The sequence below is a fragment of the Charadrius vociferus genome, unplaced genomic scaffold, assembly GCF_000708025.1.
Source record: "Charadrius vociferus isolate BGI_N301 unplaced genomic scaffold, ASM70802v2 scaffold529, whole genome shotgun sequence".
Classification (NCBI taxonomy): domain Eukaryota; kingdom Metazoa; phylum Chordata; class Aves; order Charadriiformes; family Charadriidae; genus Charadrius; species Charadrius vociferus.
The window spans coordinates 242,250-263,030 of record NW_009650172.1 but is presented as its reverse complement, the minus strand read 5'-3'; the positions used below and the strand labels follow the sequence as shown (position 1 = coordinate 263,030).

Sequence of the window (20,781 nt, the reverse complement as noted above, 5' to 3'; positions counted from 1 at the left end):
AGTTTGACTTTGACACATAAGGGAAAGAAACGAAAGCACAAAAGCTCTAGACACCTTGACAGCCGACCATCCGCCTCAACAACAGCACCCCCAGCCAGCAGAGCTGCCCGTCTGTGGCCGCAGTGCGGGGCTCGGGCTCTCCCCGCCTGCCCAGCACCGCTGCTCTGCTATAGCAGGTCTGATAGCTTTGGCCTTGCTGCTGATTACTGTAATTTTTTGTGAGCAGCAGAGAGAGGACACAACCTGCAGCTCCTGCCAGCCTGGTCTTACTTTTCTAGAGAGGTTTGAAGATTTATGTTCAAATTTTACAGTAACCGTGATTTGCCTTATGGATCGTGAATGTGTGGTTGCCCCACGATCCCACAACGAATCTCCTGAGACCACTGTCATAGCGGTCTCAGGACAGGTAGTTAATACTGGGCATTAGCAAGGCTTAACACTGAAGTTTTCCCAGTGGAGCAAACCATGGGGTAGGGCTGGAGCTGGCTGCCTGGCAGGTTTTGTGCCCTGATACAGAGCTGTCACCATTGCTGCAAGGCCAGACCCTCCACGGTAAACCTGGGAGTGACAGCTGGGCTCTGCGTGAAGAGTGAATTTTCATGCTGAATCATGGATTCTGACCAGACTAATTTTAAAAACCTGTGTCCCCAGGAGCAGAAGCTGCTGGGAGCCTTGAGGCTGGCAATAAGGGCATGGTGGTTGTACTTATTAGCTGCATTACATGCTGCCCTCCCAGGAGAAGGACATTGTGGCTCCATGGAGATGTAGGACCACCATGTGGGGCCTTCTGTCCATCTGCTCTGCCTGCGGTGGCCTGCAGCTGTGGGTCTTGTGACAAGCATGTCCTTGGAGCATGGTGGAGATATGGTAAAAAGCTGCCCAGGCAAATGTGTCTTTCGGGGACTGTCCTTTGACTGGAGATCTCTTCTAGGAGGCACAGAGACAAGCATCTTGCCAGCTCGGGCATTGCACACGCAAGACGCAGCCTGAAGCACGGGGCAGTAAGCAACGTGGCGGTGGGGGCCAGGGAGGCCAGGTGTGTGTCCCTCCTGGCAGCTGGAGGCTGTACAGGTCGATATGTTGTTGTCACCTGCAGGGGGGCTCTGCTCAGTCTCCACATTGCCCAGGACCTGCTGAAACAGCAGCCCGAGGCAGCGGTCTAAAGGCAAGAGCAGAGACATTCTTGTAATGAGCCCAGTGATCTGGTGACTCATTCATCCTTTCCCAAGCAGCCAGTTTTGATGTGAAAACTTCAATAAATGAAGATGGAGAATCCACTTTTGTGACATTTCCAAGAGTTGTTTCTTATTTCTGCTTTGAAGGTGATGGCTTTAGCTTCCTCTCTTTATGTTTCTCTGCACTAACCACTGGGAGCCTTTAATCAATCCACAGCGCTCTCGCTGCCTTTCTTCGCCTCTCTGCACAAGTCTTTTCCTGACATTCTCTGAAATCGAGAGGTTCTCGCTGGGGCTTCCAGGGCTCTTGTAATGCAAATGATAATAATGATATTAATGCTAATCATTGTTATTCTATAGGGTGAAATGTCAAGATTCCATATTTTTATGTTAATTTTTAGTACACGGGTGCTGCATTAACTGTATCTCGTCCGGCCAGAGAATGTGCTTTTCGTATCACAGGGGCTATTAGAAATCATTAGTAAGAAAGTTGGCTACTATTGCGCCTGATGGATTGGTCTTTGACATCAACAATGCAAAGTGACATGATAAATTGGGAATGAAGGATGAAAAGCTGTTAAAAAAATTGTGAATGTAGCTGTAAATTAGTTAATTTCATATTTAAAATGCACGCCTGAGTTGTAATGATAAGGAGAATCCATGTCGCGACTGTTGAATTACATGTGTGTACTGAGGAAAGGAGCTAATGTGTTGAAGCAGGAGGGACTGGTTTGTCACTACCAGCCTGGATAGAAAAAGGCTATATCGGCAACTGCACTTGCTTTGAAATAGGATTCTGTGGGCAGTAAGATTGGATTTTAAAGTGTGATGTCTGTCTTTAATTGTGGTTCTGAAATGGAGGATATCCTTGATAGCACAAGACCCCTGAACGGTGCATTTTTGTTATAAGTACTTTTAAGCAACAAGTATTTTCATGCAAACAGCTCCATTCTTCTCATCAAGACATTGGTATGACTTGCTATCCTGTTGGCCTTGTATTTATTACACAATATTACTTTGTAGAAAGTATTGCCTTTACTTTGCAAAGTGAAAATCTTTTGGGTCAGATTTCTCTTTCATTTAGGTCATTTTTAATTGACTGTAAGTGAAACTGATGCTGTTATATAACACATGGAACATAACGAACACTGCTATTTCAAATTTATACTAGCTTAGCTGAGACCCGAGCCTGAACCTCTCTTGGTTGATAACTCGTTTTTGTGTTTGATTTCAGCGGCTAACCTCACTAATTTGGATAGTCTCGACAGCGCGTTGAGCTTTATTGAAGACCGGGTGCATAGATCGAGGCAGCGCTATCGAAGGCATGCGACGGATGATGATTACAACATTGAAGTCCTTCTGGGGGTTGATGACTCAGTTGTTCAATTCCATGGGAAAGAACATGTTCAGAAGTACCTGCTGACCCTGATGAATATTGTGAGTACAACCCCACTAACTGCACTGTGGGAAGGCGCTGAAAGGAGGGTGAATGTAGGTTGGTTTAGCCATTTGGATAAGACATAAGAGATTTTTCTCGTGGCAGGAGATAAAATAATTCCAGGAGGAAAATCCAGGCCACTTTCAGAAAAGCCAAAAGAGGAGAAGGAAAAGAAAGCAAAGGGGGGCCAAGGAAGAAGCCAACTGTGGGACTCTTATTATGTTCAAAGTCTTGCTTATGTGCTTTGGTGGATGGGGACACAGGGTCAGGGGCTCAGGTTCCTGGAAGTCATTACGTTTTAGATGTATATTCCCTTAACCTAAGCTCCCTGCTGAAAAACATGGTTTGGAGAACTATCTTCAAATAAGGTTCTATTAGAAACTTCGATTGGCTTATACATTTTTAAAACTACTCAGTTAAATGCTTTGATTCTTCAACAACCACCTTAGGCCCCAGGCCACCTACCCACTCCTTGTTCGCCCTGCAGTAAAATGTTATGCAGTATATCACTAAACTTTCTTAAATTGATTTAGTATTTACTCCATGACTGACATCTCTAGGTTTCCTTAGTTAAATATTTAATCTTCAGAAACATTGTCTGTGTAAGACACTCTATAGTGTAGTAGTGATGAAAGGAGACGCTAGAGAATATTATATTTGTGTGAACCATTTTTTCTTTCTAAATATCAATGCAGCAGACACAGCAGCCCTCTAGTACTCCAGTCAGTAAGCAAGGACTCTGTTTTGTGGGAAAAGAATCAAGTTTTGAAAAATCATCTCTGTTCTAGATCAAAATTAAAATACGTTTTATTTTTCTGGCAAAAAAAATTGGAAGTGAGTGGAGCCCCCTCCATAGGCAACTCACTTGGGTATGACTTCCTTCTCATTCTCACCTGGAACAAGAGGCTTTTCTCAATAAAACACACTTCTGTAAAAACTTTAGGTTCAGTGACTGTATGTTCTAAGTGAAATACTGTTGAGTAAAGAATCTGCTCTGTTTTTGACAAATAGACTATGACTGCTGAAGTTTACAGTCATGTCAAGAGGATGAGTGTCTGTAGCTGACTTCTTGGCATTACAAACCGTAAAGGCAGATATATGGACAGAAATCCAGGCTATTAGGTACATTTGCCTGGGATGTATTTTTTCCAAGATATATTTTTTTAATTAAGAAGCTTGGCTTTTTCTTTCTTTATTACATTATTTTAACAATGTGTAGAATTTCACTGTTTTTCACTTTAAATGAGAGGTGGAATGCAATTTAAGAAAATCCCTGGTGTGATATAAATTCAGTTGCACTGACTTTTTATAACAGTATTGTAAATAGTTAAAAATCTGCACTAACATTAGAGTTATAGGATACTTAGTGTCTGCTCTGATGGCTGTAAATACATACATTCTAACAAAAATGACATAGTGAATTTCATTTATTTGTGTGGTTTGTTTCCTCTGAGGCTTAAAACAAAGTCTACAGTGAACCAGATGGTTTTATACATCTCTAAATTAAAAAGCCAAACAGGCCAAACCAGGAATGCGGCAAACAGGCTGAAATAGATTAAACAGGACTCTTTACTTATCATGTCACTTAAATCTATTTTTAAGAATTAAAATATACGGTAATGGTAAAGAAGCCATAAATGTTCCAGCTCTGGAATATACTTTTTCCTAATTTTAGTAAACCATCCAACACACAAATTGTAAGAAATAACAACTCTTAAGCATGCTGTCTCTGCAAGTGGTTTAGAAAGTGCAGGCTGTGTAACCGTACCCGCAGGGCTGTAGCAGCTCTTGGCATAGGCTGTAGCTGTTCTGTTGGGAGATCTGAAGTGGAAACACGTCTTTTGGGGCCTGAGGATGTGTCCCTTGCATTGGGTCCAAGATGTGAGGAGCTGTTTGAAATCCACAAGGCCTCTCGAGGAGGCTCTGGGTAGTCTTTGGCAGTCATCAGTGTTGTCCTGTTCTTTCCTTCTTCAAAACTCGGTTGGTTGTTAGAGTGTATTTTAGGAGAGGGGTGGGTGCTGGTAACCAGTTCTGTTTCCAGCTGTCCAAGCGTTGCTCCAGTATAGAGAGGCAAGAGGGGTTTGCTACTGCAGATAGCAGACCATGCTGGGGACCTGTAATGTGTTGAGGGACATCACAACGCAGAACTTCTCCTTCTCCTTGGCAGCGTAACTGCAGCTGGCGGGTCCTCCAGCTCTTGCCCTCATTGCTAGATGGATGCAACGTGAATTTTTGTGTAGATCATTGCTTTGGTCTCCTTTGCTGAAATTCACACAGCCATTGCCCCATTGTCCTCTCTTCTACCTCCTTGAGTAGTTTGGTTGGGTTTTTTTTGTAGAAAATGGGCCCAATATAAAAAGCTGTTAGGGATCACATCAAGACTGTGTTTCTAATGAGATGTGTAGGTCCAAGGGCAGCTGGAAAAGAAGAGACAGCTACAAAAAAATCCAGCTGTCTTTTTAAATCTGGTGGAAGATCCTACCATAACCATCAGATTGTGTGTACCGTGCTGGTTTTATGGATATAATCAATTAGCTTTGTACACTAACAAGGCAGTAAGCATAAAATCAATTACCTTCGTACAGTAACACAGGTAGTAAGCATAAAATCAAAGAATGCATAGTAAGTAAATAAAATAATACTGGGAGTATTTACTGGACATAAGGGGGTGATCAAATAATTGAATTTCTGTTGTTCCAAAAATGAAATAAATCCCACGTGACTCCTCCTTTATGCCCAAGCTCCCGGAGGAATGAAATCACTTTCCCAGAAGCAACTCCCAGCATGGCTGCTTCTCCCCACTTTGCTTGATTTCACTGTGTGTGATGGCATGAGCAGTTGTCCTTAATTAATTTTTCCCAGGGATCTTGGGTGGAACCCTACCACCAACCCAATCAAAACAATATATTTTTTTAAAGCCCGGTGCGATGACTTACTCAGAAATTGTGTTTTGTGCTGCTTATGTGATGTGTTACAGTCCACACCTAAAAGCCATAAAGTGAGAGAAAACAGGGGCCGGGTGTCCTGGCTATCTTGAATAGCTGTGCTAGTATTTATCTCAAAGTTTGGAAATGAAGTCAGTCCCATACGAATGGTGATAGACGCCAGAGGATTTTTAACACTTTGGGCTGCAGCCACGTATCTCCTGACCGTACGCCAGCCGTTTCACCGCAGTGAGCTCGGCCTCTTGCCACCCCCTTTTCATCCTCCAGTTATTTCCTCATACAAAACCCCTGCTTTCTCTTGACATCTCCTCTTTTCTCTGCGAGGCACCATCGAGACATTCAGTCCATCTTTGGAAAAAATGCCATTGTTTTCGCTTTAGAGACCCTGGGCTGCCTCTCGCTTGCACCATTTTCTTTCGTACGTCATGCTGTGTTTTTTCCTGGGAAGGATATTAACTTGCACAGTCCTCTGCATTTCCAAGCGTGAGCCCACACATTGCACAAATTAACTTTGTATTTATAGCATGCAGCAGCATTGCAGCAGAGGAGAGAGATTTGGGCCGTATCTTGCAGCTCTGTAGTTTACTCAAGAACGTGGAAGGTAATTTAATTCCAGCAAGAAGGCGGCTAAAAATCCCAGGGATTTTATTTGCACGTGCAAGTGTTTGGGAAATATTAGAAAAGCGCAAGGCTAGGAGCGGCATCGGAGAATTATCTTGTTCCTTCGGGAAACAAAAGGATTTCAGCACAGGATGCTTTGGGAGGAGGAGCAGGGCGCTGAATGGGCGTTAGTGAGTTAAAGTGGGTGTTGGTGGTAGCCAGCCCTGGGGCTAAAATTCTCGGATCGTTTCATAACCTTTTTTAAAGTATTCAAGATTAAGCAGGACACTTGCTGCCTGCTGTGGGAGAGCAGCAAACCTGGGACTCACCAGTACATTGACCTGTCTGGGCCTGCAGTGTTGATTAGAGTGAATATTTCAGCCTCTGCAATCCAGTGTTTAGGGTCACATCCAGGATGGATATCTTCAAAACAGACTTCCTAAACAGGCAGATGTAGAATACCTGATCTTACAATATTTCGGCCATTCCAAATAGCGAAGTCTCGTGACATAAGCTCAGTTGCAAATGGTTTTGAATGTATGGGCTCCATCTGTCTTGACTTTAAGTCATCAACTTTCATGCCCCTCTTCAAATCATGGGTTTTTTTCCCAGTGACGCCCCTGGTTTAGCTTTTTCTTGTATCCTTTGTCTTTCTTCCTCCACAGTATTCCTCAATTCCTCAACTACTTCATTTTCTACTGCTGGCAATTGCCATCCTTGTTTATTTTTTGGAAGAATTTGCCTACAAAGTATGCACATTTTTTGATTTTTGGACAATCTTCAGGGGCAAAAGTCTTTAATTTCCTTTCCATTCCTTTACAGTAAAAGATATGATATTGCAGTATTTAGGGGTTAGCCTCTGTTACATCTGTGTAATGGATATATGGCCAAAATGTTTGCGCTGCTAAAATCCATCTCCTCAAAGTAGATAGATGCCTAACTGCCATTATTTCAAAGGGAGATAGACCCTCAATAGGATTTGTACCTCACTCTGGGCTAGATTTATCTGAGTATTTAGTCATTTACCTGCCTTTGAAATCAGTGAGAATCAGTTTTAAAAATGAGCCCATGGGATTATGTCTCTCCCAGACTTTAAGTGAAACTTCAGCTCCAGAACAAATACATTAAACAACTTTTCATTTGAATAACTGAAATCAATGGGAGTTATGCAGCTGGGAGCTTTGGAAAGTCCCCGGAGTCTTTCACCTGCATCTTTCAGCACTACACATGTCTTTGAAATTGTGGCCCTGAGGCACTTTTGAATATGTTATCCGTCCTCTTTAATAGGATGTACATGATACTACTATTATAGATGAGATTTCTGCTTTCGTATCGCTGGCTGATGAGGGATGAAGATTTGCAGGTACAGAACAGCGAGTCCCTAATGAGAGGAAAGGGCAGAAATGCCATTGGTTTCTAACTGGCAGTTGGATGAAAACCTGAAAGCATGTCTCGTACAAGCTGTTAAAAAGAAAGTGATGATTGAATACTTTGAAATAATGGTGCACCCTCTATTCAGAGTCGTGCTTTTTAAACTAGAAAGCATTTTTGTAGACGGGAAGGATATTTCAGTAATATAGAGTTGACTGGATTTTTTAAAAATTAAATAATTCATAAGCACCAATACTCATTATTTCAAATCAGTTTATTTCAATATGTACACTTCAGATCTGAACTAACTCTAAGAAGTTCCACAAATAATAAATGTAAGTCTGGCTCTATTCATCTGAGGACCTTCAGCTGTCAATATTTGAATTACAGCTTGTTTGAAAATTTAAATATATATATGTGAATTAACTCCACGTTTAGACTGTTCATTATAAACCAGTAGGTGTGACTAGTGAGAAGAACAGTTTCTGAGGAGGCCTCAGGAGATTATTTTTGTTCATTATCTTGATTGCCACACTACAGTGGATGTTGTGTTTGTGATTGGGTATTCAGGAGATCCCACAGGAAATACCCTCTCTGAACTCTTACAGGTTTTATTCGTTTTCAAAGGGGTATTATTTCCAGTGTCAATTAGGTGAGCATTATCATTATTACTAACTGGAATGTGCCTTGCTGCCCTGTTGGACACAGCACAGAGTATCACACAGGTTTTGGTACCATCTTTGAGGTAGAGGGTAATTACTGTTAAAAGACAGATTTTTCCTTTGCTCCAAATACCAACATGAACTTTAGCCGTAAAGGTTGCAGTCAGGGACTTTTGAGTTGTGACAGTGTGGTTTGTGTGATGGAGTATGGATAATTAATATCAGCTTTCAAATGTTGGATGCTTTCCTTAACCAAACCACATAGATTTGAAGAGGTCACCGTATTTATTGCATTGACGCCACACCCTTGTCTCTTGTATTAACATAATAAATGAATCTGCTTAATTATTTTATGATACTATGGTTGATTTTATTAAAGTGATCTTGAGACAGTAATTCAAACAAATACTAAGGCTTTTGGTGCAAAGGTAATTTATAGTGTTTAGAGAAACTTCTCAGAGCAGTGGTTTGTGGGCAAGAATGAGGAGTTCCAAGAGCCTGAGGGAGGAACTAAGGAAAATAAATTAGTCATGAAGTCAGAAAACAAAGTCTATGACCTTTCTAAAGCCAATGTTACAGTCGAAGATGAGATAGAGACCCGTAACACGAAGCTACCTAGTGCCTTGCCAACACATCTGCTCTGGGGAATGTTTTTCATTTTGATCAGAAGCAGCTAACTTGGACTTGGTAACATCTACTGACTCTCACACCAGGGAAGGTAAATCAGGACTCGGACTTGTATTTGCATACAGAATGCCAGATTCTTATCTCCATTTCATAACGTACATTGCCAAGCTCTGCTAAAACTGCCTGGTGCCTGTGGTTTTGAGCAGAATGATAGATGTTTTCCAAATCTGAGATCACAGTTTGACCTTTAAGTTTCATGTGTGTTGTGTGCTTTCATTATTCTTTTTTCCTCGTGATGCTCAACAAAGATTTCAGAAAAAAAGAGTTCCTCTCTGAGGAAATGAGGAAATGCCTTGTAAGGACTAGAAAGGGAGACTGGGAGCCCTGGATTTTGCCTGATGACTTTCTGTGTGACCATAGTTTATCCACCCGAGGAGTTGATGTAGTGTTATTCCTATGGGATTAAGATGAAGCTTTGGGAATGTTAGAAATGTTAGTTTGGGATCTTCAAAAGCATAAAGGAGGTGATGAAAATGGAAGAGGATAGTGGTGTTTGAAGTGGGAACACAGAAAAATAAAGTAAGAGGGGAATGCTTTTGGGAGGGTCAGATTACAAAAGTTTGTGCTCAGTATCCACCATGACATTTCTGGTTCCTATTCTGTAATTCAAAACAGCTGTTTCTTACAGAAATAGACAATCACTGGATGCCCACCAGGCACCGAGGCTTTGCTGCAGATAATTATGATCTGATGAATGAGCTGCATCTCGGGCTGGGCTCAAACAATGGCTTGCCAGGAGCTCTGCCATCCCACGGGGAAGGCGCTGATGCTCTCCAGCTCCTCCTCTATCGCTCTGGCAGAGAGCCGCAAATGGTCCCCGCTCTGCCTGAGAGCACGTAGCCATCGGTAGTTTCTGCAACGGTAGTTACATAAGGACGTTGGGTGATCAAAGAGCAGTCTAATTGTGTTGGATGGATCAGCAATTTGTGGTGGCTGAAAAGCCAGATGCGTAAACTGCAGCTTGTATTGTGCCCTCTCCAAATGGTTAGATGTGCCCTCTGATGGCTGCTGTAGCTGGGTCAGATCCATTTGAGGTTGATGGTAGCCAGAGGTTGAAACTATTAGATGTCTGTCAGGGATGTGTGCTCAGGGAGCCGGAGGAAGCGGTGCTTACCCAACCGTGCGGCGCAATGCGTGGAGCCGCAGAGGGTGCACCTCAGGACCAACTCAATGAAGTGGGCTGTCTTTTGCATTGCAGATACTAACAAACTGTACAAGCTGGGAACTCCTTCAAACTGCATGAATGAGTTTGCCAATGACTTGCCAAAATATGCAGATTATTCCTTCTCCTATTGCGCATTGGTTTAATTAGAGATTCAGGGAACCACCTGACTCTACCTATAAATCCTACCAGCTACATCAGCAGGTAAGCCACTCTGCACCAAAGACCAGCAAAACTGCAGGCTGTTTGTCACTATTTGTGTTACAGCAGTTTTCAAAATTCCCTTTTAGGATTGGCCCCCGCTTTGCTCAATAATAAAAACTTTGCAATGCTTCTTTTACAAAGCATGATGCATCTCACAGATGCTTAGCTTGTCTTTAATTGGAGTTTTTTGATGTATTCTACGTGCTTCCTGTGCTGACTTCAAACTCTCTCAGGGCAGAAAAATTATAAAATAAGGAAAGAGGGACAGAAGAAAGAATGAAAGTCTTTGTTTTTCTTATGTAGCACCAATCTGTGCCAGCCTGATTTCTAAACAGAAACTTTAAATAGAAATGCATGTTTTGCTTTGATTGAAATATCCCAGAAAAATAAACCAAAGTTATCCCAAAATAGTTTGTGAACTACAATAGCTTGATGAAAGTCTCTTTACAGTATTTCACCATGCTTTGAATTCCTTGAGATTTACCCAGCCTTCTTCTTCACCCTCCCTAAATGCAGAATCACTGTGGGACATCTAACAAGATTTAATGCAGAATCTTCACTGTTTGTGAACCTGCACAGTTCAGGACGGGTGATTTTGGGACGGTCTTTGTGCACTCTCTTTTCCTGTGCAGTGACGTAATTTTAGACCTACTGAACTAGGAACAAACAGGAGATCCACTATAATTTTTTCCTGTGTTGATATGAACCAGGATGTCCTACTGAAGTATACAGAGATGCAGTGCTGTAAAAGTACTAAGTAATCATTCTCACACCTGTGTGTATTTATTACATAAACATCTGAACATACATATCCCTTATCTGATTGTCTGTGCTTTGAAACAAACTTTTCGGCACCTAATTCAGCAGTTGTGTTGGATGAGAGCCTGGAGCTTTCTGATTCCGCAGGTTGGTCGGTCATTTTGTGCCCTATACAACAAACTGCATTAGCTCAGCTCTGCTTTCCTGTTGAAATAGCAGGTGGAAATCTGGAGAATCTGTGCTAAGGGATTGTGGAGGCCCTTTTGCTGTGTGCACTTTTCATGAACATTTGAGAGGACAACATTCAGTCGCTTCGATCTCATTTCTTTAATAACTCCCTGAAACAAATAGGTGCAATTTAGGCCGTGCTGAAAAAAAAAAAGAAGAGCAGCATCTATTTCAGTGTATTATCTATGTGCAGTGAGACACTACTAGTAACACCACGGTTTAGCTTAGAGAAAGGCGCAGAGGGTTCAATTCAGCTGCTGTGTGAAGAGGGGTTGGACTCATCCTTATTAATGAAACCAAGACCCAGAGCTTTGAATTGACCCACTGTCTTGCAGAAAATCCGGTATCCCAAGAGAACCGAGCAGTTCTTTACAGTGCTTGTGCTTTTCTGTTCATTCACAGTTTGTTTGTTAGATGTCATTTGCATGAACAGGCAAAGAGTGTTTCAGTTCTGTTCCATCAACGTTTTCAAGCCAAGTTTCATTTTGGCACGCAACAGCGATACAGTTGTTCTGCTACTCAACTATTGTTAAAAGAGGCTTAGGTTAAATTCTGGAAGTTAATGAGAGAGCGGTGTGCAGCAATTTGGATTATGCTTTATGAACTAATTAAATACTTATTTACATGCTGTGTTTACTGTCCTCTATACACAGGAGCTTTTGTTCAGTACTCATTTCATGTATAGGTAATTTACAGCTTATTTCAGGCTCATATCCTTGACGCGTGTGCTCTCTTCCCGCTACAGAGTGAGGCAAATTGATATCCTTGCCTCCCTTGACAACAGGCAAGGGTCCTTTTCCTGGGTGAAAGAATTTTTGTAAAGCAAAATGAGTGTTTATATCTTACCTCTTTATAATCTGTATCCAGTAATGGTCCTCAAACTAGAAGTAAAAGATTTTTTTCAATGAAGGAATATAAAGTTAGTCTTCTAAAGTCTTCTTTAGACATGCAAATAAAGGATCGGATTTCCAGATGTATTGTTTGCAAAGCAGATCTGAACAGATCTGCTGCTTTACATCGCCATGAAAACAGCGGCCCCTGAAGCCAGTCATAGCCACGGGCTCCTCACTCACCATCTTCCAGCCGAGGATCTGCTCATCAACCAGTAACGAACCTGGATCCCCAGCATCCCACAGCGCGTTTACCCCCAGTGCCCGGGCAGATGCCCTGCAGGGTGCGAGTCTGCTCCTGGAGCCACGGTTCAGCCACGCTGGCTCCGCACCATCGGCACATGATGCTCTGGACTTTTGAAAACTTGGACTTTTGCCAGGCATAAAATCAGGCTCTTATTTCCAGAAATACTGATAAAATGAATTTAAATTCACTTTAAAATGTCAATGGGGATTGCTTAGCAAAACCTACACTGATGTATTTAGTTTTAATGATTTTTACAGAGATAAAAGATGGGCCATTAAAACTGGGGCTGCTTGAAGAAACAGGACATTATTTACTAGGTTTCTAATGAAAGGTTTTCTGAAAGTTACTTATTAGCGTGTGGTAATGAATCTGTTTTGTAGGAATAAATTAAATTTGGGTGCAGCTAGCAAAGCCGTCCAGTTTGGTACAACCTTTACCGAGGGAAGGAGGTTTTAGGAAAGATGCTTGCCTTGCAGGGAATCTCATCTGCCTCATCTAATTTGTAAAGCTAAACCCCTGCCATTTGGCTGAGTCTCATGCAGTCTTCATCACCAAATACCCAAATCAGCTGCTTTAACAGTTAATATTTGCCTAGCTTGCTTGTAGCAGTGCTTCTTAAGTAATCTTTATACATCCACATTTCATTCTCTAAATATTTACAGTTTTCAGTATTCCTGGGGTGATTTCCCCATGTGCACGTTCAGTTATGTAGCTCTAGTGTAATAAAGAAGACAGTTTTTAATTTGCTGGCATTTTGTAGCTTTTGCTCTGCTTGCAAAGTTTAACATTGATTAGTTCTGACACACAATAAAGGCAGCCCATGTGGCCGACCATGCTTTTCCAGGGAGGTATATCCCCTTGTCAGAGTGTGATGTGATGGGTCCCAGATGGAAGCGTTACAGGGTGCAGCTGAGCCGACCCAGCAAATGGCTCTCCGGAGAGAGGTCCTCTCCCTCTGCTCACTTGTCCCCTTCCTTCTACATGGTCCCACCCTGCAGAGAGCTATCCAGGATTTTGCTTGGCTTTCTGGGCTCCAGCCGGCACACACAGCTGGGGTGAGGTAGGGAGGAGCTGGGAATCTTCCTTCTTAGCAGCAGTAGCTGTTAGATCAGCTCAGCTGCATCGTTTAGGTGCACCATGATACGTATAAATCTGTTTAGGCTGACATTTAAATACCTGTTAATACGAAGTCTCTGATGATGCATTGATTTTAAATGATTTCCTGAATTACGGCCTGTTGGGAGGCTGCAACGGAGTTTAGAAAAGAAAGCATTCCCTCTCACATCAGTGGAATTTTCACCATTTTATATATGATCACAAAGTGATCTTTGGCTTAATGACAGTCCATAAAAGGTACTGCTGTATCACTGCTTTTATAGTTACTTGTTGCCAGCACCGTGGTTAAAGTGCTGAACTCTTTTGCAGGTTAATGAAATTTATCATGATGAGTCCCTGGGTGCTCACATTAATGTTGTCTTGGTGAGGATCATCCTGCTGAGCTACGGCAAGGTAAGTAAAGGTTAATTTAAATGGAGGATATCAATATCTCTGAACTTCATTCTTTTATGAACAATGTAGTTACTGGTGACATATATCGTTTTTGTATTTTAATTCATACATTGTCCTTACCACTCTATGAATATAAAGAACTTTTATGTTTTTATGTATTTTTTTTATCATTTGAACTTCACATTTCAAATAATTTCAATTTCTTCTGGGTTTTCCCTGTGTCATTTTAAGTTTCTGCTTAGCTCTGTCAGTCTGTCTTTTCAGATTTGGTTGGAATAATCCATGAAACATAGTGAACATTTTGGTCCCTAAAGAAAACATGAGGTGATGTGGTAGAACTGTAAGTAACGATAAACACAAGACCAGTTCTGCGAGATGCTGAGGGCTACAGCCTCATTCCAAGAACTCACTTAAACTTGTGCTTAATATTAATGGGACTACACATGTGCTTAATGTTAAGTGCGAATTCTGTGGAATAGGGGCCAGAAGGCAAGAGCTCTGCAGATCAAATCTGTAATTAAGAATACCACGTGTTCTTCGCTGTTCCTATGTAAGGACAAAACTACAACTCCAGGCAAAACTTGGGTAAAGAGGAATGAAATGCTAAATGGTTTTCAGAAGTATTGAACTGCTCAGTACCTGTGTCCTATTTTTCCCAAATCGACATTAAATTCCATGGGAACAGGAACAGGGCGTTTCAAGTGTGTTGATAAATGCTTTGGTTAAGGACATGCTATTTTCATGCTAGTACAGGAGCATGCCCAGCTGCTCAAAGCAGAATGTTAAAATCTAGTGTCCCTTTGTCTGTGATTGAAGTTGCTGGCATTTGTGTGTGCATGGAATAAATCTGGGTTCCGGGAGACTCTGTGAATGTTCATGCAAGTTGCTGAAAGCCGTCAGTGAAGGGCCAGCGAAGACGCTCTCAGTGGTGAAGCTCCACTGACGTTCACCCGTTTACCCTGCTCGGCACCAGCTAAGAATTTTCCTCCCTGGTGCTAATGAAGGAGGTCTGAGTTTTACTTTGTGCTCTGCTGGAGGCCAGTTACCTGGATTTGGGATATATTGTTCTGTTGGAGCGTGCCCATCTAAGAATTAAACACACTGATCCATCTCCCCTTTCCTGCAGTGATGTAGGTGATGATGTAGTTACATGTTTTGGATAAGCTTAATCAGATGTGTGTCCTAAAATAAAAGGTAAAAAAGATCACTTTTGCCATTTTTGTGACAAAAGTTCATGGTGTGTATAGTTAACATTAAATTACAAAATAAATGAAATATGTTTGTGATTGCTGTAATGACAGCAGTTTGAGGGATTGAAGATTGGCTAATAATTCTCATAAATATCTGATATTGCAGTAGTGGTAGAAGCCAGAAGAATTAGCACATGGGCTAGTCACTTCTTTGCTGTCCGTATTTCATAAGTATTTCATAATTGTTATTTGTGTCCTTCTTTAGCTCTATAGATCTGCACCAGTCTGAACTCTCATAACTTCTGCTGGTTTTCTAATGGCAGACAATAGTATCTTCACCTTAAGAATCTTTATTTTCTTACAAAGAGTAAAGTGTTGTCCATTGATAATTTGAAAGTTGTCGATTTCATATTAGTCATCTTTAGAGAGGAGAGTGGGTCAGACCACGGAAACCTTGACTTCTTGGTGGGTCTTTGGCCACATCACAAAAATAGCCATTGCAGGTAGCACTATGTAATCTGCTTGTGGATAGTCTGCTTCTGGATTCTAGATCTGTAATCTGTAGTGGATGATGTTTTAGTTTCTGAGTTATCTTGCTGGTTTCAGGAGGGCATAAAGTGAAATAATTCTAGTATCACAAGCTTGCCCTAAGTAACAGTGAAGGTAATTCTTCTTGCATTTCTGTATCTGATTCTTATTTACATGAAAGGCAGTTTATGGCCTCCTGAAAAAAGTAAAATGAATGTACAAGGTATCATTTCAGAGCTCCTTCACCTGATGGTGTGGGGGTCTGCATGCCCTGGCTGTATAAAAATAAAATTTTTTATATTCATATTTTTAAAGCTGCTGATCGGGGGACTAGTACCAGGGAGTAGGAGGTGAGGAGGTTTTTCTTTGGAGGTTTGGGATTATTTAGCAGAAGAAAAGCAGAGAGAAGGTGTATAGTTCTTACTTTCTGAACCCATTCTGAGAAATTAGAACAAAGCCTTCAATATTTTACTATCCCACTAAAACACACTAATGCTAACAATTTTTAGGAATCTATATTCAAAGTACATAACAAAAGGATGAGCGCATGTACAAGTTAAGGCAGTGCATGAATGAAGCAGCCTGGATGGCTTCACAATATGAAAATATTATCCAAGTCTTGTTTGAGTAAGCATTTCTTTTGAAAGCATGTAGCTGATATCTTCGGTTTCATTTGCTTCATTGTAGGCAATTTATATATATTATCAAGGGTGCCATTTAAATAATCATAATAATTACATTATGGTTCTGTAATTGATGAAGTATGTACCATCAATGTCAGGTTTATGACAGCACTCTGAGCTATTGCCAATTCCCCACCTCTGAACAGCCTTCTACTGTATTGTGTTTTAAAAGAGGATTATATTATTTTATACAATATGTCATCTGTTGATAAGAATAATGTGGACAATACTCGAGTTGCATAGCAACCAGCTTTTCAGTGATTCTTGCTTGAAGCTACTCCATTCCTTGAAATGTGCTTATTTTTTAATATTTTCAAACACAGGCAACTGTACATTCAAAAGTTTCAATAATTTCAGTAATTGCATTAATTGTCCTGGTAAGATGAAAAAATGGAAGACGTTCCTTGGTGATCCCATGTTGCAATTACTTCAGGGGCAAATTCAAAAGGTCTGACACGGTTTTACTGAATTGACACTTTGCGTAAGTTATCGCTGGCTGGGTGGTGAGTTGGAGGAGAGGGCAGCGCGGGGCTGTGCTGTGTCTGGGATATGCGTGCTGAAGTGACCAGCCCTTTCCTGAGTCCCCACTTTTCTCTTAGCCCTCCAAACAAACGAACAACACTATCTGACATACCCGAGGGGCTGATGTGAAGGCTTTGACCATGCCTGGCTGCTGCCCACTTATTTACCAATTCCATCAATAAGATAGAAAAATGCGTCCTGCAAAGGCTGCTCTATATCTGCGGTGGCTTCGGAAGCTATCATGCATTTCTCTGCTTTTTCTTGACATCGACTCCCAAAGTCACAGGCTTTTTTGATGTGATGGGATACTGCAAATAAGTAAATGGGGTACGTGCAGTGCATTTTGCTTCAAATGGGAAAAAGATGAGCTGGCTCACTTCTGCCTTTTTGCTTTCAGTAGTAGGAAGATTTGTTCCAAATTTTGGAAACTGCAGATACATTTGAGATGAATATAATTCAACATTTGGGCAAATTATTCCATTTAGACCTATTTCGGTTGTAACGGCTCTGTAATCCAGCTAGCTCAGGGGAATAAGCAAAGCAACCACTATCACCAAGTACAGGGGAGGTGGCAAGAGATGAGCTGAGAATGGATTTAAAAACCCTGACTGGTTATTATAAAATTTGTTTGGAAACATTTAAATCCTGAGCACTGCATAAAATCCTCTCATCGCCTCTTTGAGGTGGATGAATAAAGATTATTATTCCCATTTTACAGCTAAAAAAACAAAGACCTTAAGTGTTATTTTCCAAGGCCACACGGAAGGCCACTGGCAGGCTGGGGAGAAGACCTCATAAATTCCTGGCTCCAGCCCCACGCTCTGTCCATCGACAATGGTGACTTTGTGTGCAGATGAGCTGCCCTTGCACAGCGGCAGAGAAAAGCACGCACATTAGCTGGGGTGGGTGTAATTAAGACAGTTATTAATGAAAAAAAAAAAAGTAAAAAATACTTCTGCAGGAACTGCAGCGTTTTCAATAAATGCAGCCACCTGAGGATTTATGAGGGTTATTTCTTGGGAAATGTGAACGTGGCAGTGCAGGATACCCCTGAACTCTCCTTTGGAGCGATGTGCACGGCTCAAGTCACCCATATTCAGACTGGAACTGGGTGGGATAGGCTGAGGGATGCTGAGTCTGCTCTGTACACATCTGGGATAGCAACCAGGAGGGAGAGAAAACCCATGTTAGCTATAAAACAGTGCTGGCCCCAGAACAAGTGGTTGTACTCTGGCCATGTGTTAACTTGGTCAAGTTGAATGAAGAACCTGACCACCAAGGTAGAGAGTCTTTCAAAAAGATTAGGGGAGAGAAAAAAACCAAATGGCTTTAAGATGGCAGTTGAGGAAGAAGGGAGTACGGGGTGGATGCCTGCGATCTCATAGGACAGGGCTGTTCAACTGAGCAGGATTTCTCAATTGTGTATGTCTGAGATGTTTGCAGAGCTTCTGCTGTCTTCATTTGGGACAAGATTTTACCTTCGATCTTTTCATAAAATGGTGCTCTCTTTATCTCTGCCATCTGACCTTTTCATGTGTAAGCTTGATGCAAGCAGGGAAGATGTTCTCAGTTCAGCCAGGATGGAAAGCGGTGGTTTGGTCTGAGCCACGTTGTTCTCTGTTTCCCAGAGGGTGGCAGAGGTGGCACAGCTGAGATGGAAGGACAAGCCAAGTTTATCCCTTAAAGCTGATGTTCGTCCTTACCATTTTGCTATTGACCGTGGTTGGAGGGAAAGGGATGAGTGCTGTCCTCATCTCTGCCTGTCCTGGGAAGAGGTGAAGACTCTGGCTGGGAGCAGTAAGCAAGGGAGTTGTTAGCTGTACATTAGGGTCACAGAATAGCTGTGCCTGGAAGGGACCTCTGGGCATCATCTGGTCCAAAGGCCCCGCTCAAACATGGTCACCTAGAGCAGGTTGCTTGGAACCTTTTCCAGCTGGGTTTTTAATATCTCCAAAGACAGATACTCCACAACATCTCTGGGCAACCTTTCCCAATGTTTGACCACTCTTACAGTAAGCCTACAGTAATGCTCTTACAGTTTTTTTTCTTGCATTTAAATGGAATTTCTTATATTTAAGTTTGTGCCCACTGCCTCTTGTCCTTTCTGTGGATGCCACTGAGAAGAATCTGGCTCAGTTGTCTTCCATCCCAATAGGTGTTTATATACATTAACGAGATCCCCCCAAGCTTAGAAGGTCACTAATGTGAGCTGAGGATCTTAGTTTTCCACTGACATTGGTATATGCAGCAAACCTGAAAGTATCGGCAGGAATCAAGCCCCGATCTTGCAGTGTGCTTTACAAACGTGTCTGAAGATGGTGTTCTTGACCCCAGCCTTTGGCCATCTCCAGTAACCAATTCTGCACAGGCTGAGTTGCAAGGCCGGAACCCACATATTGTATAGCATTTTGGCTGCTGTTCGTATTTTCCACTGTTTTTATGTTTAGGATTGGGATAAAGATGAGAGGAGATATTGTACCCCTTATTTTTTATCTGGGTAAATTGTTGAATTGCCTTATTTATATATTAGACTCATAGCTTATAATTTCGCAGTGTCTTTTGTTGGGACCTTGAAGAGTGTAGAGCTGGCTGATAGCATAAACAATACTTTGTATTCCCGATCTGCTTACATTTGTACACAACTAGAGACTGAAAAATGTTTACAAACTGCTGCCATAAGAAAGCTTTACAAATCCTTTGAATGCAGAATGACAGTTTGCTGAATGAGCTGTTTTTGTTAGTTTGGTTACCATGGACACTCAATAATTGTATTTATTTACTTTTTGCTTGTCTTGTTCAGGATGAGAGAAGAATATAGAAAATCTAATCCAATATACAATGAACACTAGAAGTGCCAAGTAGAAGCAATGTAAACAGTGTGTTTTGCAGAGACTTTACACATTCAAGAAGGGAAAGTCATATGTTAAATTGTTTTCCGAATGTGTGCACTGCTATGGTCCAACTTTTGCTACCATAGTTTGAAGCCTATCAAGCTAAGCATATTTCTGCTCCTTCTGGAGCTACTGAAGAGCAGCAAAGCCTTCTCTGTTGGTACTCTTGGAGCACCACCTAATGGATGAGTTAGGAAAGGTCTTTTTCTGCAAGCTTCTGACCAGCCAAAATTTCTTGTGTTCTTATCGTTGAGTACCTGCTTGTCAACACTATTGCAAAATTGTACTCGGTTATGCCAAATGGCTGACAAATAAAACAGTTGGCTAAGGAAAGATGCCGTTCTCTGTGTGATACCAGTGTGTCTTGCACACATATTGGCAACTTGAACTTTCTTTAAAAGTTTGGGTAGACTGTAGACTAAATTTGCAGTTTTCTTCTAAGATAACTTTGTATTTGAAATTGTTGAAGCAAAAAAGTTTGACATATTTCTTACATTCCAAGCGATCTCCACAAGTCTTTGAAGGACCTTCCAGTCAGCTTCATAAATTACTTGTTCTTCAGTGTCTTCATAACAGAACAGAACATCACACCGGTAACTTCCCAAAAGACAAGACAGGTCACAAAGAAGGCTTGAAGGCCTCTGGATCTATGTAGTAACAACTTTCAACCATTTCTTACTGCCCTACTTTGCCTTTGTACAAGTGGTAGGTGCAACTCAGTTGTCTTCTATTTTTGTTTAGTTTTTTCTTCTACGTCCATCTGAGAAGAAAGAGAGTAGAGAATAAATGAAGGCAGAATCAAAAAAGAAGGAAAATGGAAGGCATTAGTAGATGTTGAGTTTCCCTGAGCAAGGATCTCAGCTGGTTCTCTAGGGCAGACTGTCCTCGTAACCCTCTGTGGTGTCTCACTCTCCTGGGGGATGTTCTCCCAGCTGAGGCCTTTCCACTTCTTGGCCACCATCTCCATCTGTTTCCATCAGCAGTTCCCTGAAATGCCCACAGATTTTTTGCTTTTCTTGCTGTGAGAAGGAAAGTTTCTCTTTCCATTGGCAGTTTTCCTGCTGATCAGCTGAGGCAATCTCTCCACAGG

The 20,781-nt window shown here is 41.7% G+C and overlaps 1 protein-coding gene across 1 annotated transcript in view; it reads left to right on the top strand.

Annotated features, from left to right (window-relative positions):
• ADAMTS2 (ADAM metallopeptidase with thrombospondin type 1 motif, 2) overlaps positions 1–20,781 on the top strand; it is a 189,665-nt gene that overhangs the window by 130,121 nt on the left and 38,763 nt on the right. The window contains 2 exon segments of the mRNA XM_009892620.1: positions 2,410–2,612; positions 13,794–13,877. Coding sequence (XP_009890922.1) covers positions 2,410–2,612; positions 13,794–13,877 — 287 coding nt within the window.